This window comes from Megalopta genalis, chromosome 3, assembly GCF_051020955.1.
Source record: "Megalopta genalis isolate 19385.01 chromosome 3, iyMegGena1_principal, whole genome shotgun sequence".
NCBI classification, from domain to species: Eukaryota; Metazoa; Arthropoda; class Insecta; order Hymenoptera; family Halictidae; genus Megalopta; species Megalopta genalis.
This window is the reverse complement of record NC_135015.1, coordinates 30,155,737-30,180,538: the sequence shown is the minus strand read 5'-3', so window position 1 is coordinate 30,180,538 and position 24,802 is coordinate 30,155,737. Positions and strand designations below refer to the sequence as shown.

Sequence of the window (24,802 nt, the reverse complement as noted above, 5' to 3'; positions counted from 1 at the left end):
GGCTGTTTTATCTGTAGGAAACGATATATTTATTGTAAACTAATAACACATACATATAACGTAATCATTTTTCAATATACATTATATTTATATGCGTAACACATCCGCAGGCAGGCACACTTAAATCATTCATTCTTTTATTCTTACATTCGTTCGAAAACGCGTACATGTACCAAATGTATATTTCACGTATAAAAATAATGTAATTCTTTGATTATGAATGCTTTCGACGCGTGTTACATGGTACATATACAACTTTCGAAAATATTTCTCTAGGCGTGTATGCGCGACACGCTTAACCTTTGGTTACATACTACCTCGACCATCGAATACGTTAGGCAACGGATAACCGAGTAAAGCACGGGAAAATGTTTGTAGAAACAAATAACAAGATCACGAAATATTACCATAAATACAACGTTGAATAAGAACGCAAAACTGGGAAGCCCGCCCGAAATCCTTTCCAATACTCGACCGATTCGTTTTGATGGCTTCACGATCCAATTCGCACATTTAACTCCTTCCGTCGACATTACACGTTCCGTTGCGTAGACGTTAAATCGATCCGTAAGTAATCGTCCGACGAGAACATCAACGCAAAACCTCCTCCCAAGGTGTTGTGGGTGTCTTTTGCTAATGTCGCTCGCCATTGGAAATAAGCGTTTTTCGTTTCCTTGTACTAAAACTTACTATAACATAACTAAGCATATGAAATGCTAGACAAGCTATTTACACGTGACAAAGAGTTTTGAAAAATGTAGTTGAAAAAAAAATAAAAAATGATACCAAAGTCAATGATGGTGAAAAGTTGTACTTTTGCGTGTGTGTATGTGCGTGTTCTGTGTGTGGTGTGTGCGCGTGCGCGCGTACGCGTATAAGAAAGAGATGGATTAGCGTTCAAAAACCTAGACGCTTCAAGCTAGTTCGCGTCGCGTAATCGGCGATTCTTGACTTTTCGCCTTGCCAGCTCTTGCTTTTGCTACGAAATTTCTTGAGATCTGTTTCGTAATCCGGATGTTTCATCGGTCGATATCCTTGTGGTGAGCACAGTTGCTTCTGCTCTTTATAGAATTGCTCGTAACCTCCGTGCAACAAATATATCTCCGGATAATGGAGAGCGGGATAGCATCCTTTGTTTCGTTGTCGATCCAAATTTCGTAGCGACCGCGACAAAAATGGTCCACGTTTCCACGAGAACTCGCAATGAAAAATCACGATGTTCCTCTTGTCGGTATCTGACTCGATGTTGGGAATATCGGTTAGAGGATTCAACAAGTTTTCCTCAATAAGGTCCTTGTTGTACAGGTTCAGAGCACCTTGAATGTGTCCGGCTTCAAATTCGTAAGGATAACGACAGTCCACAATTTTGAAAGAACGGACACGATCGTCGAACTCTCCCTGAACCAGAGCGGCTAAGGTGCTCGCGGAAATCGATTTCAAATCTTGATGATGACCGACGGCCAACGGTAAAACCAATGGTTTACTAAAGTCACCGGTAAGATCGGTATCGGTGATGCTGCGATGAATAGCGGAATCGATTAGCGCGTGCGACTCGGTTTTGATCTCGATATTGGCGGCGGTATGGGTATCGGTATCAATATCGATATCGATATCGGTATCCGCGTCCATTATCGTCGCTTCCTTCGTCGTCTCCATGATCGCGATCGTCGCCGATGTTTCGGACAGACTTCTCCGGCAAGAAATGCCGACCAACGGCAAACTAAACGTGGGTGTATCGATCGAACAGTGCCGTATTCCATCGAAAACAGTGCTGTTCGAACTCCGAAGCCTCTTAGCTAGCATTGGACTGTCGTCCATTGGTGGATCGGGTCGCTTGAACGTGTTCCCGGACACGGGCGAATCGAGGTCGCTATTGTTCGAGAGTTCGTCGCTGTAGCAGATTTGTCTTCGGGGCAACGAGAGAATTTCGGCTGTTGCGGTCGTCGTTGCCATGATCTCTGTCGTGCTCGTTAACCGTTGCGACAACGGACTGTCCTCGAGATCGGAGTTTAAAATCGTGGGTGGCGGACTCGAGTTCGGAGAACCAAAAAGGCAGGAACGTACTTTCGAAAGTGACTTGCGGGTTTCTGGTTTTTCGTTTTGAAGGAAGAGAGACCGTCTAAAGTTGCCGGTGCGATTCGTGCGAGGAAACTCTGGCGTGCTAGGGCTGTTCGTGTCCATTTTGATGGTGGACGAGATGTTACAGAGCGGCTCCGGCGACTCGATGCCAACGATATTGCCGCGAAGGAGAATCGAAATGCTGTTTGACAGCAGTTCGTTGGACACTTGGGAATCTTCTAAAGATTCGATTTCGTTGAAACCGTCGTCCATGCTTTCGTAGCCGGAGGAATGATTTCGAAAAAGAGTCTGTTGCATCACGCGTAGTTGTTGCGGCGACGATCGTAAAGGAGATTGTATCGGACTGCGATATTCGATGGACATTCGTCTCGGAGCAACAGCCATTGGTTCCAAGAATCGAAACCCCTCCTTGGGCTTTTCCATTTTTTCCGTGTAATTCGCTTCATAACAGTTATCCCGACTATTAGGATCGCAGTCTTCGAGCGGATAACGGCACCTTTTGCTTCCCAATGGCGTCTGCAACAATAGAATTCGAATTTATAACGTCATTCTCGATAATATGCTTTCGACGATAGTAAACGACACGATATAATTGCGGAAGCAATTTGCTTCGATCAACAAATTTGAAATGCTTACCTTTTGCGGGCTGACTCTGCGAGGATTGCTACCGATATTACTGTTTTCTTTCCCGACAGATGGCGAGACCGGTTCCAGACTGGAAAAGCGTCGCGGTGCCATGCCGAAGAGTCGACGTCCCGTTGGCGAAGATTTTATCGAGTTTCCGGATGTATTCTTGAATTTGAAGATATTTTTAAACAGCCTGTAAAGATAACGAAACGTATGGTTTAGCACGATTTGTATATACGATATAATGCCGAATCGAAGTTGTGTTACGCGGTAAAGATAGCGGGAAACGGTGACACGCCCGGCGCGGCGCGGCGCGATGCAAGGACGAAGTGTCAACAAACCTAACCTAAACTTTAGTTTTCGCGGTAAACGAAAACTAATCGTAACGAAACGTAGAACGCGATGAAACTTTGCATAAAAATCGTGAGTTTCTTTTCGCGTACAGGAGTTGTCGTGTCGCAATTCAATAGAATTCTTTTCATAAGATGTCTCGATCCGCGCACCGATTATGTATTTGTAGCATCCGTCGTTTCAACCAGCATTTCTCGAATCGATATTTTTACGTCGTTACAAACGGGTACGTTGAATCAACCGTTCGTTTGAAAATACTACCTTCGATCTCGAACAAAGACAACTGTATAGAACGGTTGGTCGCACACGCGGTCATTTTTATGCGAAAACTACTGCCGCGCGCGTTAGCACTTTGCTATTTCGATGCAAACTCACGCGTGCAATGCAATCGTAGTTTCTTCGAGCGAAACACGCGGCAACGACACCAGCGCGCTGGTGGCTGTGTAGGCCAGTCCAACACGTTCACGTGGATTTTGCGCGCGAATACGGTAAACGTTTCTTCGTCACGTGTATACACATACGCACAATATCGTAAGCGAATCGAATGAATTATTTCTTCCTAAATATTCGATTTCGTTTCTTCGAATCGAGATCGCGCGAGATGAAACGATAACGAATTCGAATTTTATTTCACCGATAACGAAAGGCTAAACGACAAGTTTCTCGACAAAATAAAATCTCGAAGGATAATATATTCCCATGTACCTTGTACACTGACACACTTCACACGATTCTGTGACACCATTCAACAACATATCAGCGAAACGGTGACTAGGATTTGTCCGGCGAAACTCAAAACGCACCGAATGAACGACAAGAAGAAGACTTTGGTTCGCGAACGAAGAATCGGAGGATCGTCGAAATAATCTATAATTTTACACGGAAACACTACCGCGGGTAAAACCCGGGTAAGACCCCGATAAAGCTTTCGTAGACACGAGTCTGTCAGCAAACGAAAAGAACCGACACACTACCGGCGATCAAGACTCGTCAACACTAACTGATCGATTCAGCGGGAACTTCTCTTTATATACGGTGGCTCTGTCTGGTGGGGGGTAGGGCCGACCAATCGGCAACTTGGAAAGGGCCCGCCTAAATTTTCTCATGCAGGGAGAACGGAACGCGGAATCCTCTGTTTAGGGCAACCGCTATGGGGGGCCCTTTCCTGCCTCTTTGCCGCCGTTTTTCGTTATGTACGTTCGTTTGTTCGTTCGTTCGTTCGTCGTGTGTGCGTGCGTACGTGCGTGTGTTCGTTCGTTCGTTCATACGCCCGTCCGTCCGTTCGGCGATTCACACGTTGGAACGTAAAATTGAATACACGTGTGCGACGAATTTGCCCACCCACCCGTATGTACAATCTCCGCACCGTTACCGCCAACGGTTTGCTTTAAACGTTACTCGTCCCGCAAAACGATTTTACACGTTTTGTTCGCGAATATCATCGTATCGCTGACGCCTGGATTTCAAAGTGGAACCACCAAACGATGTAAACGCAATATCGAAACGTATGTACCGTACATGTACGTATCTCGAAAGATTACAGGGTCCAGGACACTCCCTCCCTCGCCCTTCCAACAATCACTTTGTCGACGAATCGTCCATCTCGTGTTCGCATATATTTTCGGTCATTCAATGGCTATAGGGCTTCTCGGTTTCGACAGCAGGAAGGAAAAGGTTGCCGACCGTAGGAGTTGCTCGCATTGAAAAGGTCTGTTTTCGTTTCTTTCTCTCGTTCGATCGGTCCTTGTCGCGTCTCGTTTCATCTCGCTCGTCTCGACCGAACCCGCCTCGTCTGGTCTCGTCTCGTCGGTTGATGCACCGGCTATTCCGTATAGGATGCGTTTCTCCGCAGGTACGACTCCGGTCCGTTTTTTTCATTCTACCGATCACAATGCTTCACCTGATCTCTGATACCACCCTCGCATTCTTCGGAGATTTTCACACGGCAGGTACCCGCTCGTCGTTCCTAACGTATTAAGCGCGTTCGACATTTGCCATCGAAACGAGAAGAACGCGGAAGGGGAACGAATACTCTCGCGTGTAGCGATATGGGACTTTGAATCGCTTTGCATCGCTTCGAATCTTATCGCGCGTTGCAACAACACAAATTCGAATATGATTCGACGTTGAGTAGCTCTCGGAAGCGTCTCGATCGTCTCGGATCTCGTACATACGTTGCAATGTGTTATAATTCGACTATAGACTTTATGCATTTATGACAAAAATAAATAGGTGAAATACGAAGCTAAAATGATATTAGAAAAATATAAGGACATTGTTACAATGTTTTCAACTTGTTACGATCGTTGATAGAGAAAAGATACTTTTACCCAATTTATATTTTCGATTTTACATAAAGATCCGCGGTCCAATTATAACGAAGGAAGCCGCGTGCCGCGGCCGCTGTACGATTGAATCCGTAACGAGTTTGAAAATTATTTAACCGAAAGTTATGTACGTCGATAGATATCGAAATCCATCGGAACAATGAGAAAAACGATACAACAAAGTAATACTAAATTAATCGAATACTTATTTATCAAGCTTTCGAACCTTATCGAAATTCTCCAGAACCGTAAGACTTCCAAGATGTCCAAGAGATGTTTCAAGAGCGTTTCACAAATCCCATCGCTGCTCGCGTGTTTACGTAGAAAATACACTTTGTTTCACCGACGACAGCGATCTTATTCGTTCGATTGAAATGCCGTGAAAAATGAATTGTCATGGCGTTTCCGTTACGACTGAAAGCCCGATGATCCCTTATTGCTCGCGAATCGGATAACTAAATATTTATTTATTATCTATAATATAGATACCTCTTGTAAATCAAATATTCACCGAAATACGAGGACCGAGACACGCGCGACAATAGAATAACCGATCAAGTAGGAGAAAGAGAGAGAGAGAGAGAGAGAGAGAGAGAGAGAGAGAGAGAGAGAGAGAGTGAATGGGAGCAGCCGAGGGTGGCGATGGCAGCGATGGTGTTCACCGGCGGAACGAACATCGCGGAGTAGACACGAGATCCACCGGGTCGTTTCCTCGCAGTACCGACTGCAAAGATTATTCGCTATGGGGAATCAGACGTGTAGAACGTGCGTGCGGTACCATGGGGGTAGCTCAGCTGCTTTCTGCTACGTACATCAGGGGGTATACGAGACTCCCCGTTCGCAGCTGCCAGATCGCGCACCTTCCATGTCGCAACACGTAACACCGCTTTTCGAAGCACTTTCCACATGCTTCCGACTAGATGTACCCCATAAACGCGTCTCGAAAGCCTGATCGAGGAACGATTCGTTCGTATTTTCATGCATTTTTTCGTCGATTCTCCGTTTTTCCGTTTCTTCGTTTCACGTTTCGCGTTGCGGAGGGCAAATCGAGTACCAGGATGATCCGCGTTCGCGCTAAATACGACGAATAGATTCGCCTTTGTTTCCCGATAACGGTATGGCTGGGAAAAATGAAACGGGTCGAGTCGCCTTGCGAGAAATCAGTGTCGAACGTATAACCGACTGGAAGGGGACAGGAATCGAGCGAACGCCTGTGTCCCTACGACTCTGATTTTTCTATAAGAAGGAGTGCAGATGGTCGTATCCATTGTGATGGTTGGCACGTGCCAACTATGGGTACCCCGATGGTGCACCGCTAAGTGCACACACGCATACGCGCGCACATGCGCGCGAACACGGGACACTCGCTGCAAGCGGGTCGCAAGTAGCAAGCACATCGAACGTATACGTATACATGCGTATACGAGGCATGCGTACGCGTACCTATGTGTATGCGTGCGCGTAACGTATGACACGCATAGGCATCGCGGTCTCGTGATGCGGTGCGGTGCGGCGCAATGTGTTCTATTGATATCGGCAAGAAGTACGGGAACACATTTACGTAACATACCTGTCGAAAGGTTCTCAAATCTCGGAACCATTGACATATGTTCCCCTTTCGTAAACCTTTCGTTACCACGGCATTTCGCGAACGCTATCGATTCGAAGTAAACGTCGATTTGTAAACATACGTCTCTATACTATGTACGTACGTATGTACATGCATTTCTCTCGTACTCGATATCCGCCTCAAACTATCGCGAAACGCGAAACGTGCGAACGTTTACACTTCGGCATACCCGAGTCGACGACGGCGTACCCGAAGAGCGGAGAGCGGATAACGGATAACGTATAGCAGATAGCAGATATCGGATAGCAGATAGCAGATAGAATCGCACGATCGCGACAAGAAACGTGATTGGGTAATGGATAATGGATAAATGGACGATCGGTGGTGTTATAGCTTAGAACGATGCGACAACATCTATTCGAGTCGAAAGAATCGAACGAACGAACGAAGAGCCACTGCTGGATGATGACCCCGTAACCGTAAAGTCTGGTAGCGAGCAAGACAGCTTTGCAGCTTCGATCACCTAAACGGGATCATCATCTGTTCCTTCGGGATCGGGAAGGGCGTACAAGACAGCTTGCTCGTTCTCGCCATTCTTACGATACACGCGCAGCCGTCGTAGTCGCAGATGCACTGTACACGTAAGAGATGAAAATTTGCAATACGACAGGAAGAAATCGAAAGAACGGAGGGAAGGAGCATACGATTTGTTCGAACCCCTCGCCAACAGTTAGCAAAAGTCCCCTCTTCTTCTGGATGGATAGATGGAAACGGTGGCAAGTCAGAAAAAATAATCACTCTGGGAAAAGAAGAATCGGCGCATCGAGTTCAAGGGGCGTTGAGTTTAGGGTTGGATTCGGAAAGCAAAACTACGAGAAACAGAAGGAGGGTGCGGAAGAGGAAGAGGAAGAATAGGGGGAGGAGGAGGAGGAAGAGGAAGAGTAGCAAGGCAGGAGCAGGAGGAAGAGAAAGTGGGAAAGAAACAGAAGGGGACAGCAGATTTTATGGAGGCGTATTCAAAGTTCCTTATAATAAGGGATTAGTTGATTGCTAATTTACGGAATCATTAGACGCACGGTCGACACTACCTGCGCGATCCCTGCTTTCGTTTAATCCTACTCGAGGATCGAATCGTAATAAAAGGAACGCAAAAAGGTACAAGAGGACGATTAGTCGGGTTTCCACGTAGAAAGTGGATGTATGTACGGTTGCCTCGTTAAGAAAGTTAACGCTGGCTTCGAACAGTTTAAGTTTAGCGAAACGGACGATCGCTCGGCTTTGTTACGAAACGAGACATTTTTTGTTCGTTCGTCGCGTACCAAAGCGTTACTAGAGCGATCGGCATTCGTTTCGGCAGCATAAATTGTATTTTCGTACGTATAATAATACTCGATCGAACCCTTTTTTTAAACCATAAGACCTTTCCTGCGAGTATAATTATAAATTTTAACCGTTATCGTCGATATTCGTACGATATTTCCGTAGAAAATGACATGGAGAGGCGAACGATCTGTAGAGGAGAGATTAAGAATATTCGAGAGGAGAGAAAGAGGGATAATTATGGATGATAAATTACACGCGAAAGAAAAAGCAAAAATACTTGTATAAACGCGCCGAAATTGGAATAGGAAAATATAAGTACGGACGAGATTAAAAAATTAATTTGCCAATTAACACATTAAAGGCGGGGGATCTTGACGAAAGTATGCTAGGTAACGCGGCGACCGCCCCGCCTCGTTTTTCGTCCTAGAGCGGGCGATATTTTGTGTAATCATAAAAAAATTTAGACTTAAAAAAGTTTATTTAAACTCTTAAAACTAAAAGAAATATTCAAAAAGAACTAAACACTAATTACAAAAAATGTTTTAAAGTACATGTTTATGAGAAGTCGAGATAAATCGTAGTACTACGACTCCCGCCTTTAATGTGTTAATATACCAAATCGCTTTAAACCAATTATAGAATCGAAAGGATGTTGTTTCGATTAAATAATATAATATTTATTACGAATTTAGAAGCGTCAACTTATTTTTCGATGCTACGATAGATAGCGTACAAAATACGTATTTTTCATTTATTTTCGTTCAACTACGAACAGAACGTTAAAATATTGTTTTATTAGTATTCGTACGATACGAGCGAACGAAAGAGAAAGCGTATCCAACGTATTCGACATCGTTATCGAACATATATTTTACTACTTTACCTGTGTACGCCGATCGTTAACTTACTCTCCGAGGCGATTTTATACAACCTCGCTCGAAAAGATATCCTAACTTTGAACAGAAACTAAAGGTACCGTGCATCGCTTGCCAGCTAAGTAAACGATAGCAATAAAACGATAGAAGAGGTAGAGTGGTAGCAGGTAAGCACGCGACCCGGGAGGGAGGGGGCGATCGTACCTTAATCTATCTTTACCGCCTTTGCACCTTCTATTCTTTCGCGACCATTCGACCGTATTTCCACAATGGAAAAAGGTATTCGTATGGATTTTGTGCGGATTTACAAAAGGTACGATTTACAAAAAGATACGAGCCCTGGGTGGGCTCGAGGATATTAGGTGCCGCCCACCTGTTAAATCGTGGAAATTCCATCACCCCGCCGATCATAGCTACGAATCGATGCCTACACTTTGAAATCTATTTATTCATTGTTCGACCACGGCTATTATAAATACCGTTTTATTACCAGTGGTAGTAAATAATTCCGGACACAACCGTCACAAGGGAAGGGTAGGATTATCGTCCGACGTCGATCCTATCGAGGGACGTTTATTACCGAAACATCGTGCAATTAGTGTGCCCGAACGCTTCTCGGATCGTTAACTATGCAATCCCTTTTTCCCTACGATTCCATTGTGTTGTAAACTATGCGAATCACCGTCACGATTCCGCTTCATGGTTTGTCCGTCGAAATCTCGTCGAAACTTGTCGGAAGCTCGTCGAAGGAAACTTCTCGGCATTCGAGATGGCACAAAGTCGCGAACAGACTGCGGTCGTTTCGTACGAGCGTATTTCTAGGAATGACACTGTGTTACGGTGGCTGTAAAGTGGCTCAACCTTGGGACGCGGTCAGAGTCTTATCGACGCCCGACCACGACCGAAATACATATACATATGTATGTCGCGCGCAACGATATCTTGCATTTTCGTTCTTCGTCGCGTGCTTTTCTTTCCCCGTTTCCTGTCTCGCTCCGACATTCACCTTATCGCTACATCTTTTTCCCTCCGCTACTTTTGTCTTCGTTTTCTCCTTCTTTTCGTTTATCTTTATTCGCGTTATCAGGTATCTTGTCGGCGCGTAGTCGGTGTCCGAAGGGGCGGGAAAGAGGCCGATCCCGAGACGAGACCGAGACCGAGGTCGAGACAGGGATCGCGACGGTGCGGTAGAATGGGAGGGGAGAGGAAAGAAAGCGCGAACGATGTGGATCGCGTTCGAACCGTTCGTCCGTTTGTTCGTTCGTTCTTTGGATCGTCGGTTCGAAGAAATCCGATGTTTGTATACATGTGCGAGGAACGGCGAACGCTGCGATACGAGAATCTCGCGCGAGTCGGCAAAGGTTTTCAAACGAAATGCCGCCGCCCCGGTAGCTCCGGTTCGAACGAAAAGGTTGGCTCGCTTATCCATCGATTATTCGCATACGAGTAAACAGCGAGTAACAGCTGTGCCCCTATAGCGTATCGCGCAAGCGAACGTTAGACAATACGGTACACTACACGATGCCCACATAGGGGAAACCAGAGGCGTTACACGGGGGTGTGCGCACAATTTGCTTCCTACGCGTACTAAAATCGACCGGGCTCGATGTTGCGTATGCTTCTACCGACTCGCGAGAAGTCGATATTCCAACTCGATATCGCTTTCTTTTCCAATTTTACAAATACTCGATACAGTCGACCGTCGTCGTCGTCGTCGTCGTCGTCGTCGTCGTCGTCGTTCGTCGTCGTCGTTCGTCGTCGTTCGCCGCCCGCGCGTTGCCAGCCTGTAAATGTTTACGATTTACTCGAATCGATTCGATCTTTTTTTCTGCCATAAAAATCAATCGCGACGATATCGCGGTGCGAATTCCGTCGACCGTTTCTCGCGCAACGAAACGGTTCGATTTCGATATCCGAAAACGCGAGGATCCGCGGTCGAAAAAGGCGGAGAACGGTCGAAACGCCGCCGGTCATTTTCTTTCCATCTCGGCGAGGAACGTTGTCCGTTCTCAGGCCGGAGTCTTCTCTCCGTCCACCCGAAGAGGAATTTAAATCTCAACGGTCGGTCGTGGACTTTCATAGTGGGGAGAGACGACACCGAGGTTTGCGACGGTGTGCGCACGGCAATGAAACGGAGAGGAGCGAAGGGTGAACGTGGACGGGTAAGGAAAGGGGCAGGAAGGAAAGAGCAACTACCACCCATAGAACATTTTTCTGTCTCTTTTCGATCCTGGTCTCGGTAGCGGTCTCGACATCGATATCGGTCTCGGTCTCGATCTCGAGGAAACACCAACCGTCAACGATCGATACGGACGGACACGGCCTCGACTCCGAGAAGAAAACGAGATCCTACGTGCCACACCGATATACGGATGTGTGGCAAGCAGTCGCGAACGAACGGGACACGAACAACCTGTAGAAGGTAAAACGATCGCGCAAATCGCGACGGAATGCGGACGATTGTACGAAAAATGACAGGAAACGAAGGAATATGTAACAGAATATAAACGGAAAATAACGAAACGACGGATCCGAACGAACGAACGAACGAACGGTGCGCAACCGTTGTTTCTCTTCGTTGCAGCATACGGAAAACGTTCGCCTCGCTGAACGAAATCCGGAGACGATTCGATTCCAAATAAGAGAAACGAAGACAACGAAGCGACAACCGATAGCGGTGTTCCTTTAGCGCTAGCGGGTCTGCTTCGGCAGCTTCAAACGGTTACTCGTTTAAATTTTACGGTTACCAGAGCTCGCGCGAACGCGTAGCAACCCAACGGTTACGGCTCTCGGTCACACTCGCCGAGTAGCTGATAGTTGGTAACTGGTAACTGGTAACTGGTAACTGCGGCGATGCTGTCTTCGTCGACACGACCAACCTCTCCCTTTCCTTGAAAACAGCAATTCGACGGTAGACTTTTCTCCGCGAGCACACCTCGTCGTACCTCGAGCACAATATCGAACACAACCGATTTCTCCGTTCTTTAAAATGGAACTCGTCCACGGTACGTTTCCCAGCTTTCCGACAAAAGATCCTACACCCATGTACCGTGCCGGTCGAACGCCGCGCAAGCTTAATACCCTCCTCGATGTCTCCTGGTATTCCACCGTCGACTTCGAATACTACCATCGTTCTTCTAGAGTGGAGAACGATGATGCGTTCGCTCCAAGGGGGATGGAGAAATCGTGAGATTCGAAGGTAGATGCCACAATTTCCAATCGCCGACACTGCGGCAATTTCAACGCGATTACAAATTACCGGGTAACTCGCCAGAAAGTGTCGCGCATCGTCGGAAATCGCTCGATTCGAATTAGCCCGAACAGCGAGGGATTAACTCCGAACGACGATGTAACCGACAAAAAATAAAAAGGGCGTTCGGGTAATGGTAGCGGTAATAATAGAATTAGGAGGAAAATACGGCGGAGGAGGAGAAAGAACGCGTCGAGGCAAAGGACGAAAGAGAAAAGTTGGTTGGAAGGGCGTTGTTGCTGGGGGCACGAATCCGCCGTTAAGAGTCGCCTTAAAGCGCTTCACGAGAGTAACAGAGAAACGGTGAACCGAGATACCGAAAGAATAAAGAGAGAACAGGGCAACGGGAGCGAACAGAGAGAAGAGAGGAAGATGGGGGGTCGGAGAGAATGTTGGTGGGTGGGGAAGCCGCGATAGGAATAAGACGAAACGGAAAGACGGGAGAGTGGAGTAGCGTACAGTGCGCAATAGAGTAGGGCTGGCTAAATGAAGGAAAGGCAAGAGACAGCGATACGGTGCGAAGGAAAGAGCAAGCAGAAAAGACAAAATAGAAAAAGAGAGAGAGAGAGAGAGAGAGAGAGAGGAAAAAACTAAGAGGAAGAGGCAAAGATGAAACGTATGAGGTGACGGGATGACGGGGAGACAAGTGTGGGTAGACACGCAGGCATGCAGACAAACAGGCGTGCAACCAGCGAGCAGCGAACAGCGAACAGCAACCGGCAACAGGCCGCGCGGCTCGGCCCGACCGGGCTCGCTTCGGTGCGGTGCTCTGCGGTGCGGTGCGGCGCGGTGCGGCGCGGCGGGTGGATGGGACGTGGACGTGGATACGGACGTGGATGTGGCAGAAAGAGGAAGTTGCGCAACGGTTAACCGTCGTTCGACCGTCACGCGATATCATCCTTCGAGTTTCCGAAAAAAATACATTCGACCGTCGCGATTGCCGCGCAATTTCATTGCATTTTCCGCGATGAGAAACGACAGAAATGAAAACGGTAACAAGGACGAGAGAGAAATCGGACGAGAAATCGACCGTAAACGCGTGGAACGCGTCGACGACCGAGAGAAAAACCGATCCGCGGGACGTCGACCAAGTTTTCCTAACGCGTATAGGAGACTCGGACGATGGAAAGGTTACGATAAAATTCATCCCTCGAAACGAGGCGGTTCAACGAGGCGTGCATCCAACCTCTTTCTTCCTTTCTCGAATTCGGACCGACTCGTCGAGCAGCGACCAGCGAGTACCTGTGCCGAAGCGAACTGAAAGAACACGAATAAGAATATCCCCTGCTACCTGTTCCAAGGAGCAGTGCGCGGGTGGTAGCTACGTCCCTTTGATCTCGACTCACAAAGAAGGACACCCGCTACCACGTACCTTGTATGCTGCATCGTGGCATATCCGTTCCCCGCTTTCCGTTTTCTCCCGCGATTCTTTGTCGACCAAGACCACGGATACGCGCCAAACTCGTTACATATTCGTCTTGAAATTGTATTTCCGAGCTAGCAGTAAGATCCTTAATCGTGAGAATTACTCGACGAACAAAGATGAAGAAACAAGAGAGAATGAGAGAGAGAGGATGCGAAGGTAGGTATGTAGGGGAGTGTGTGGGGAAGAAGAGCTAGAGAGAGAGAGAGAGAGAAAGAGAGAGAAAAAGAGAGAACAGAAAACGTGGTGACAACGTGGTGACAACGTGGCGCGATCGAGGGAAACGGATTCCGATCACTTTTCATCGAATCGATGACAATAAATAAGTTCGCTTCTCGTTAAATTTAACCTCGATCGTTTCTTTTCGCGTCCAGTCGGCGCGTCCTCGAACACACGTGTGGGCACCATGTGGGATTTTGGCAGACAAAAACTTCTTAGAACTGGAAAGACCTGTCGCCGCTTTCCCAAGGGATTTTCGTTTCACGGTAGCCGTTTCACCTCGACCGGGGAGACACAACGTTGACGAATACAACAGGCAAAAAGAGCGATCGAGCAATCTGCGGTGTCGTCTCGTTGAAATTGCGATTTAAACGAGACAATTTTTGCTCGTTCTTTGTTTAAATTTAGCGAAACCGTTCGAATTTGTATCGCAAACTCAACGCCTGGATTTCCCTCCAAAACCGGTCAGCTGATGGTATTTGTTCGACCAGCTGTAGGGACGAGGGGGGTCGCCCGAAGAGACGAGGGGGGCTCGGAGATTTCGAGAAGGGCGAGAGACGACGGTCGGTCGGGGGGGAGGGGGGGAGGCGGGCGGACGGGCTGTCGAGAGGCCGGGAGGACGAGGGAACGGACTGGAATCGTATGGGATTGGATGGGATAAGCTTCGATGCTACACGCTACGTCGACGCTTTGCCGTGTTCTGCGATAGAACGAGACGTCGGGGACCAAAGACTGGAGAAGGGATACGGGAGGGAAGCGACGGGAGGGAAGCGACGGGCGGCAAAGGACGGCAAAGGACGGCACAGGTCGGTACGGGACGAAACGGAATTGTGTAGCCGTCAAGGGTTTCGGCCATTTTTAAATCCCTCGTAGCCGCCGATTTAAAAGACCACGGTTGGTTTCTGCTACGCGAGGACGACGCGGTCGCCCCCTGGTTCCCTGACCCCCTGCTCCTACCACCGCCGAGACGTCTCGGCGACAGCCGTCACCATCGGCATGCTGTTCTTTCGTTTCGTCGTATCCCATCCCAGGATACGGCCTTGCACTCGCAGCTTTTTCCCGCGCTTCTTTTCTCACGCATACGCGCAGCACGCGCACACGCGTACACAACGATCGCTCGTCGACGCTCGGAGCAGCGTTCGGATGCTTGAAATTTTGCGGGTATACGTGTATACGATAACTTCCACCGATCGCTTGCTCGGCTCTACAGCGATCGACGGTATCGTTCCGCGACGATTAAAAACTACGAAGAGACACGCGCGAGAAGATGAAACTGCGGACACTCGAAAGTTCGATGTCTCTGCGATGCTGGAAACGCTTACGCCCCTAATGCAACAACAGCGACAGCAACGACAGTGGTTAAAGAACGAAATTGGAACAAAATAGATGTTTAAGTTTCTCGCAGGTTTCTTCCTTTGGGTTGGTCCTTTCACGATCTCGGGTAAATGTACGGGCCTATTCTTAGGACCGCGACACGCAGGTACTGCACAGAATGGGCAAGATCTTCCCACACCTACCTGTGAATTCGACCAAAAAAACAGACCGATCGACGCGAAATATGTCGCAAGGTTTATTCTTCGGACGATTCCAACGATCGCGTATAGGTTTCTACGTTTCGTAATTTCAGAGATAATTGTCGAAGCAAAATATGAAACGAAAAAGAAAACAGAAAAGAGAAAAAAGAAACGAAGAAAAGGCGGGAACGTTGAAACGAAACGATCAGCTGAGAAATACTTTGTAAGTAGCAGTCATTCTGTTGGGAAACCGGTTATCTTAGCGTGGGCTATGTTGGCGGGAAATCTCCTCCAATGAAAGTTTCGGATTCTTTGACGCACCACCACCACCACCACCACCTCCTCCTCCTCCTCCTCCTCCTCCTTCACTCCCCCCTTCTTCCTCCCTCTATGCTTCCTTCCAACCGACAATCCTACACCCTGGTTCTCTCTTTCCCTCCGTTTTTACATCCTTCTTCCTCGCTCGCATCTCTCTCGAAACCGTTCGCGCTGGTTTTCTTAGAAGGAACTCAAAGCATTTGCATTCACGGGCGGGACCACCGCATAGATCGTCTGTAACGACCGCGCGATCATTTTTCTGTACCGTTCGAACTTTCGTCGCTTTTCCTGGGCAACCGATTCTTCGTCGAATGCGAACTACACCGGAGAGAAAAGAAAGTATTCGCACAGCTTCTGAAACGCAAAAGCTTCTTAACCCTAGAAAGATAACCATATGACAACGTACGTAAAAGATAACCATACGCTTCAGAGGCGCATGCTTTTCTAAGGCGTCAATTTTATACTAACAATGGATATTTATTTAAGTTAATCTAGTCATTCTAAAGGTTTGGCATTATTGTAAAAATAAAATGCATTTATATTATATTTTTTTATATTTTAAGTAATTTTAAACTTAAATCACTAGACCTCTATGAAAAATTAACAAAAATCAACAGTCTTCGCAGGCGCCTCTGCGACGTAGGTTATCTTTCTCGGGTTAAAACTGCACCAAACGATTCGAATTTTTGTTAGACGATAGAGGGGGACTGGTATACCGGACGATGCCTGTTACCGCAATTTCTGCGATTATGCTGGCACGCGAGAGCTTCCGTTTATCTTACTTTTACCATTTACGTTTACGTTTATGTTTTTGATTTGCAATCGGTCCGGTATCGAGGGAAAAGAAAGCGGGACGTCTCGAGACCGACGACGAACCAATAACATCGAATCACAAGAATGCCGAGAATAAGGAAACATTGAAAATACAATAGAACGCCAACACCGCGCGCTCGTACGCTGAGCCAAAGGTCAGCGCGGGAAGCTGTCTCCATGCGGGAGCAAAGTGGGCGTTCTTCTTGGCGAGAGAGAGTAGAGAAGGATGCGGCGAACTCGGTTGCCCGAATCGTTTTGTTCGATTTTTTAACGGTCGCGTCGAAAGAACGACGAAAGAACGACGAAGAAAATAACAGACAGAGACGCCGTGCACACAGAGTATACGCGCATCGGAGTCGGTAAAGCGAACGAGAAAGGAGATCGAACGAAAGAAAGAGCGATTGCACCGATAGCGCCGATACGATGGTTCTATCGAAATTCGCCTGCCACGATTCGTTGCGGAGTCGAAACTCGTCCAGGAAAAGACAACCCGAGTCTTTCGTTTGCCACGAATACGCGGTATCTTCGATATCAATTGTATCGGAATACGTATTTGTCTGGATCGAGCGAATAGCGGGAGAAAACGAAAGAACGATGAAACGAGGTGGAACGTGTGCGAGAAACGGTCGTGCGCGAGTCAACGTTATGGAAATACAGGGTTCCCCGGAAAGAATCTCATCCGATTTCAAAAATTTATATTTTAAAAAGTTACACACAGAAAATTATAATTCAAACACGAATATAACGGGAAAATGTGCGAGTTTTTGTTTACAAGTGTTCAATATGACTTCCTGAAGTTCTTGCCAAACACGGTGTAACGTATCTCTGGTAATTGTTTGTACAGCATCGCAAATGCGTTTTTTCAGTTCATTTATACTTGTAGGTAAAGGTGGTACAAAGACAAGATCCTTCACAAATCCCCAAAGGAAGAAGTCGCATGGGGTTAGGTCGGGTGACCTCGGAGGCCAACTGTGTAGAACCATATTATCGGATGAACTGCGACCAATCCAACGGTTTGGTAGTTCCGTGTTAAGAAAATTCCGAACCTCCAAGTGCCAATGGAGTAAAAAGTAAAACTCGCACATTTTCCCGTTATATTCGTGTTTGAATTATAATTTTCTGTGTGTAATTTTTTAAAATATCAATTTTTGAAATCGGACGATTCTTTCCGGGGGACCCTGTACCTGCGAGAAAATACGAGGATACGCGAGAAAGCACGAGGAAACGCGAAGAGAATCGGAATTGGTACCGTGGACGAACACAAACGCGACAGCTAGTTGAAACGTGAACAAGAAATGATAAATCTTATCGAGCGGATCGATCGGTCAAGTTACTTACCGTTGCCGCTTCGGTCCCTTCGATCCCGTACATCCGTGTTCGGACAGACAGCGTGTACCAACAGAATCTGTAAGCGAATGTTAAAACGATACCTTAATCGTGTTTCCGTCGAACAAAAAATGTCGATCAATTTTTCATTGGCAATAAACGAATCTCTGTCCTCGTTCAGGCGTGCAGGACAATAAAAGCTGACTCGCCGGTTTCCATCGTCTGCGAATTTATTGGAGAACGAGCGAGAATTGGTTATGGTTACACCGTTGGAAGATACGCGTGTATCGGTTATCGGTGTAAGCGTAGGTGTAGGTGTACCGTACACGTGCATCCCATGTGCGCGACTTCATACTACTATAAAAAGGTTCGACTACTTTCGATCGGCGACTAGGCCATTTGTTTGAACTATTTGGCCAGGCTTCGTTTCGGAACCAAACGATTTTTTCGGTGAGTTTCGCCGATCGACGTTCCCGAGAGCCACCGTTTCTCGTCGCGTTCGATAACTTTTCGGCCGACGTACGGGTTCGCGCGCGAACGCGTCGTTACGCTATGGAAAATGTGTATATTTCAATTTGAACGCCTCTCTCGTAATTACTTCAAATGGTTCGAACAAAGGTAGCGTTCGCGAAGATAGCGTCGCGGAAAGATAAGACACGGTTGCGGAGGGTAAGGGTCGGTACAGAACTGGAACGGCTCTCCTTCCTAGCAGTCGCGTTCATCGTGAAATGCTTCCGCAGGAAGTTGATGCAGTCTCTGTGACGGACGCTAGGACATTCTACCTGTGTTATATCTTACGGCTTACGCGGTACGAATTCTATTCGATCGCGCTTTTACCATACGCGTAACGCGCGCGCGTATACGTATAGGTCGGACGTATCGACGAGTCGAACCTAAACGAAATTGTGACGACTGCGATCGCGTGCCCCCGTAACCGTAGTCCGTTGAAACGATTCGAATAAAAAATATAGAGGTTAAATATACACCACGAGGGGGTGAGCCTTGCGGTAACCACGGGGGAAGGCCTAAGCTAGGTACGCCTCGCGACGGCAGGCGGCGGCGGCCCGTGCACGAGTACGAACTTGAAAATAACCATCCCCGAAATCTATTTCCGACGTGAAAATCTGTTCCATAAATACAAATAGAAGCGACCGACCAAATAGTCGCGTTCGAGCAGTCTCCGGGGAACCGTGTACGAACAAAATTAGAAACGAAACGTCTTCCCGCCCTCGTTTACGTATCGATTCCAAGTTGCCATTGATTCGATTCCATTGCCATCGATTCCATGTACGCCGAAATGCTTCGCCGTTGAAAGAGTCGAAAAATGCGTTGATCGAGGAAACGCGTTTGCAACGATCCTGTACACTCGACCAAAGTAAATCGAACGTACGAACCAACTTCTCCCACGAACTCGTTCCACTTTCGCCGCTACAATTCGAGTGGATTTAGAATCAATTTCGCCGAGATCGATTTAAACGGTTTCAACAACGTACCGCGCGACGTACGTACGCGATTAAAAACGAACAACGATAAACGAAAATCGGAAAACGAAAATTCTACGACAATGTAGAATGGCACGAGCCAAGAGGGTTGGGTCGGGGTCACGGTACGCTTACGGGATAGGGGGTACACCGAACGTTGAAGGTACATGCATTTTACGTATGTATGTATGTATGCATGTATATATGCTCGCGGGTATGCTCGCACGCACAGGGATGGCAAACGTTCAGCTACCAGCTACACCGTGCCAGGTGGCGAATGTCGTTCCATGTGTGCTCATATGTCTGCCCCCCGAGCCCTAACCTTCCCCTGTAGGGGTGAACCGACCCTTCGAAATACCAGAAGCACCAAAGACACCAACAGCACGTTAGCGCCCCATCGTTTCCGTACGTTCGCGCGCGAGTTCCCGATCGTCTAATTACTCGCGTTCGTAACGCGACTATCTCGAACGTACGTCCGAGTCGATTTCTGCTTTAGCTCCTTTCCTCCTCCCCACCGATTCGGTCCTATCCACCGTTTCCTCGATAGAAATTGTTTCCGACGGAACAAGAACTTGTCGAGACTCGCGATTCGCGGACGCATCGTCGACGCGTGCTCCACTCGAGCCCTGTTATCCGCTGTCGCGTATTCGCTCAGCTCCATATTTTTCTCCGACCAAAAACGATCAAAGTTCCCATCTGTTTAATCCGCGACAGTCCTTCGTATCGAATTCTACCATGAAAGCAACAAAATTGTACCGAAATGTGCCGGTATCGATCGGAAGCAGTCTGGCGTCTGCCCGTATACATATATATACGTACACGTATATCCTTCTAGGTACATATTATCACCCAACCCTGCACCGTACGATGTAGAACGTAGTACACGAAGTAATCTTTCCGCGAACGTTTTTCGTTTATTCCTGACTTTTTCCTTCGTCTTTACTGCTTTGTTAGTTGCGCGCGCGCGCGCGTGTGTCGCAGCGTAAATATTGGCGAGCATGCAGCAAAGTTATTCGAAGTAGCGTAGCGCTGCAACAAGATGTGTACGTAGATACATGCGTATATACGTATATGTATTGTATATGTACGCGGATAGAAATGTATAATTAAAGTTACGGCCATGAAACGAAAGGACGAAGGAATCATGCCCGAGAGACGATACGACAGAAACTCTGAAGGCAAAGGCAGAGAAAGAGAAAGAGATCGCGCGGACGCGAACGTATCCTTGTTCGTTACACAGGTGCAACCTACCCCACCGTGACCGATCACCATCGGCGAACACGGTCGTTTCACCTTTAAGCGCGTGGATTGTCGTGAAATAACTTTGCTATTCGTACGTGCTTATACATAGTTGTCCGTTCGACTACCAACTATCCTGTATTAGAGTTTCCGTAGTATCAACCGGTTCGCATTCCCTTTCGCGCACAGATTATTGCGCGCACATTGTACAAATTAATGTATGTACGTTCGTTTCTCCTCTTCGCTACTCGCTGAACCGACAAAAAATTGTAACTTCCCAATGTGGTGACGGGGGAACGCAGGTAGCGCGTAGCCCGGGTCGTTCATAAATCTTTGAAAATTCGACGAAATTAACGGCTCGTACCGACGCGGTACTCGTGTACAGCATAGTGTAGAAAGATGTAGTAAAAAATTAACCAAAAAGAGAGAAATATAATATTTTCACTCCTTAATTGTTACACGCTTCGATACTCTTCGTATTTTCCTTTATTTTCCTTTATTTTTTGTCGAGATCCCGGCGATGGAGCTCGAAATTAGACAAACTGGTGCATCAACGCACGAATCAACGCGTGCATCAACACCTGATAAACGATAAAAAACGAACACCGCACAGCTGCCAACTATGTAGATGCAACGGCACGATGCTTTCTCGTATCGTAAACCGTGATAAAAGTCTGACAGTGAACGCGAGGTCGGTACGTTCACGAAACCGTCTCTCCTTTCTTACAAAACTCGTCGATTCGAAAGGTTATCCGAAAACAATTCGTCGCGAATACTTTAAAGAAACTTTACCATCGCGTTTCAAATGGAAAAAAACAGTTTGGATATATGGAAAAGCAAGTTTCTCGAATATACAACTTGACAAGGCAAACCCGGTACAAATTTTTAAAAACGTCCAACTTATACAATATCGTACGGCGGAATTTTGAATGATCGATGCGAACGTTAAAAATAATTTCTATTCGTGCTTTCCTTTGCTCGTTGCCAGTCGGATCATTGGCCTCTCTCTCCCCCTCGATCTTGTACGTTCTGCCTGTTGGTGAAATGGTGAACCGGTAAGTCGTACGAACCAACGCGCGACCAACGAATTTTTCAAATGGTCGTGTCGAATATAGAGTGAATTAACGTATTAACAATCGAGAATGATACACGGAACGTTCCGACTTCGAACATCGAAAGAACATGCATCTAATATTTTTGCAAACAGTTCGCGTAAACTCGATCGTCCTTTTGTTGTAATTATCGGTACCGCCACAGGAGGCGTTAGGTAGCATCGACTTAGTGCCCGATACCAAGGAAACACGGTCGCCTCGACTGTTTCCAAGGAAATTATTCGCAGTGGGAAAAAAAAAATCAATGACTAATTCGGTTTACGACCGTTAAAGGTTAACGAACGCGGCACGTTGACTTTTCAAATTAAGTTGCGAGACCTGCATTACCGGCCCTACAAGAAATGTTAATACCCACCCCAAAGCCATCCAGAACCGAGAATCCCCCGAGAGACCCCGGAGACCTCGGAGACCTCCAGGAACTCCGAGACAGAGACAGAGACAGAGACAGAGACAGAGACCGAAACCGAGACCCCGAGAAAGACCCCGCGTATATTGTACTTGTGAAACTCTTCGTCGCAACTTCGCTTCCTTCTTCACCCATAACCGTTCCGGCATTCGATTATCACCGATATTGTCGCTTCGGTTTATCGTTTTATCGGTTTATAGAACATTTACGTCAAAAATCTTGCATAAACATGTTACTTTATTTGTCTTTAGGAGATTGCGATCTACCAATCGTTTCATTCTTTTTTTTTCGAGCTGTTGCGCCTCAAAATAACAATAATTCTCTGCAACGAAGAACGCCGCATCATTCAACGAAGACGTATTCGCGTATTCGCGTTACCAATCTATCTATATATATTCGAAACAATAATGTTTCTTACCTCCTCCGATCTGCCGGTTCTCTCCCATCTCTTTTATGCGACGCTTCAAACAATTGTCCGACGAAAGCGAAGACTTCATCAATCCATGAACAATGTCGGTAATCGGCGAAGGCGATGCTCCTTCTTCAGACTTCGTCGGCGAATTTTCATCAATTTCGGAAATACGCGATAGCATCGTAACCAGCTAAAAAATAAACAGGTTATTTCCTCAGAATTTTTACGTTGTTTCTATACCTTGTACTCTGTTCGTATATACGCTATCGAGAGTCTATACAATGTTTCGAGTTTAAATTCTCATGAAAATTCAGGCTGTGTTATGGAAACAGAAACTTTCTCCGCGAATCTACTTGTCTCGTACAAGCTGACTTATCTTTCGTTGCGATTTACGATGTGTTACGACGCGACTCGACGACAGATTAACACCTTGGCTAGAAGAACGTAACAAAGCATAAAGAGGAAGACGCGATACGTGCGAACGTGATAGAGTGCGAACGTGATTTTCAATGTTCCGTAAACTCCTCCAAACGTAGCGGATCCGTTTTATCGAAAGAAGTGCAAGCTTGTAGACACATTTTAAAACGATCACGGTTCCATAACAATGTTCACGTTACACGGTTTCGATTTATTCCATGCATATGTATACAGCTACCCGTGTACACGTATGTGCGCGTATATATGTACATGTGGTTCTCACGATCGTCTATAAACGTATTTCGGTTAACCAAAGGTATGCGTTTCAAGCTTCAACGATTGTAACTATGCCACTGTGACTCGGTGCAAACTAACAACAAGAATCGAGTCAACATCGAACAGTATTATTCATATAAACATGTTATTGTAACGGTGTCCTTGTTCGACTCGACGCATAACCACAATTTAAAACAACAAACAAATCCCGGACAATAGCGTACACCTGATCTCTCTCTCTCTCTCTCTTTATTTCAAATTAATCGACATTTTCATTCGATAAATCACCTTTACCACGAATTCTTTTCGTTCCAACACTTTCAACGCTTCTACATATTACATTTCAATTTATGTTTCATTTCCTTTTTGTCGATTTCTCGATATTTTAAAATAGAAACAAACAAATAAAAAGGTTCGTCAGCTTGTGTGTCACACGCTAACCTGTCAATATTTGTTACGTTACGACAAACGAAAATGATTACCAATCGCGCGCTAAATTTTATGTTATCCACAAACACAAATTACCAACCGTCACCCGTCACCCGTCACTTATCGTCTATCGTCCATCGTCCATCGCACTACAAGTATATCACCACTCGTTATACACGGTAACCGTGAAGCGTATGGTGACATGGATAAAAGCAGGCCGATAAAAGTATATCACATCGGTGTATGCTTGTGAAAAAACATTTTTATTTGTGAAAAAGAAGCGAAAAACTTTTACTGTGATTTTTGTAACGTAGTACCTATTAGGCACCACGTGCGTTTAGAAAAATATAAAGTTGCATCTACATACGTAAAGAGTTGCGTCTACAGTAAAATCAAATTAAATAAAATATTATTGATAAATTGCACGGCAGTTTAAAACTAATACATATAGCGAAATCGGCTACTTACCTTTCGTCCGAAATTAATCGAATATGCAATGATAAAAGAAACACACTGTCACTGCGATTATTTTACTGTGTATCGATACTAGTCTGGCTGGTTCCTTTCTGACGTATCCGACTCATTCAACATGACAATATTTAGTGTCAAAATCTTATAAAAATCTCGATTATAAACCACGTGCGATGAACTGGGCGGACCCGACTAACTCTTGCCGTTGCAATTGTACGTTATATGTAGTACGTTTTGTATGGAACGTCCTTAGCAGCCCGCGTAAAGTATTTTATTCGCATATACAACGCCACCTACAAAAATGTCGAGGCGAACAACTAACGAGTGAAAACAAATGAAAGCTAGCGTGTACATGCGTGCACGCATGACACACGCGCGCGCGCGCGTAATTCTATGTAGATGCTGATTCGTTCATCCATACCGTATACGTTATACACGCATACAAACAATTTCGCTGAGTTGTGAAAAATATTGATAGTTTAAAACCGCGATGGAAATATGTATAACATAGGTGTATGGTGTACGCTTGATAAACAAATTTTAG

The 24,802-nt window shown here is 46.3% G+C and overlaps 1 protein-coding gene across 9 annotated transcripts; it reads right to left on the bottom strand.

Annotated features, from left to right (window-relative positions):
• Nucleotides 1–5: 5 nt before the first annotated feature.
• Nucleotides 6–24,512, bottom strand: LOC117218214 (uncharacterized). Of its 9 annotated transcripts, none has more exons than XM_033466442.2 (5): nt 24,256–24,512; nt 22,672–22,855; nt 18,028–18,094; nt 2,716–2,899; nt 6–2,595 (listed from the first exon to the last, which is right to left on the bottom strand). In XM_033466442.2, the coding sequence occupies exons 2-5, from the start codon at nt 22,844–22,846 to the stop codon at nt 898–900; spliced, it is 2,124 nt and encodes a 707-aa protein (XP_033322333.2). In that variant the 5' UTR covers nt 22,847–22,855; nt 24,256–24,512; the 3' UTR covers nt 6–897. The 9 variants fall into 9 exon arrangements, with proteins under 9 accessions (XP_033322333.2, XP_033322337.2, XP_033322334.2 ...); XM_033466446.2 differs by lacking the exon at nt 24,256–24,512 and adding an exon at nt 23,884–24,157; XM_033466443.2 differs by lacking the exon at nt 24,256–24,512 and adding an exon at nt 23,888–24,157.
• Nucleotides 24,513–24,802: the final 290 nt, after the last annotated feature.

What these genes read in the sequence shown, in the direction of transcription:
- LOC117218214 (XM_033466442.2), bottom strand. Translation starts at nt 22,846, where the DNA reads ATGCTATCGCGTATTTCCGAAATTGATGAAAATTCGCCGACGAAGTCT. An exon ending in AAGGGACCGAAGCGGCAACG is followed by an intron (nt 2,900 to 18,027) that starts GTAAGTAACTTG and finishes TTATCTTTACAG; the next exon opens with GCTGTTTAAAAATATCTTCA. An exon ending in GCAGAGTCAGCCCGCAAAAG is followed by an intron (nt 2,596 to 2,715) that starts GTAAGCATTTCA and finishes CTATTGTTGCAG; the next exon opens with ACGCCATTGGGAAGCAAAAG.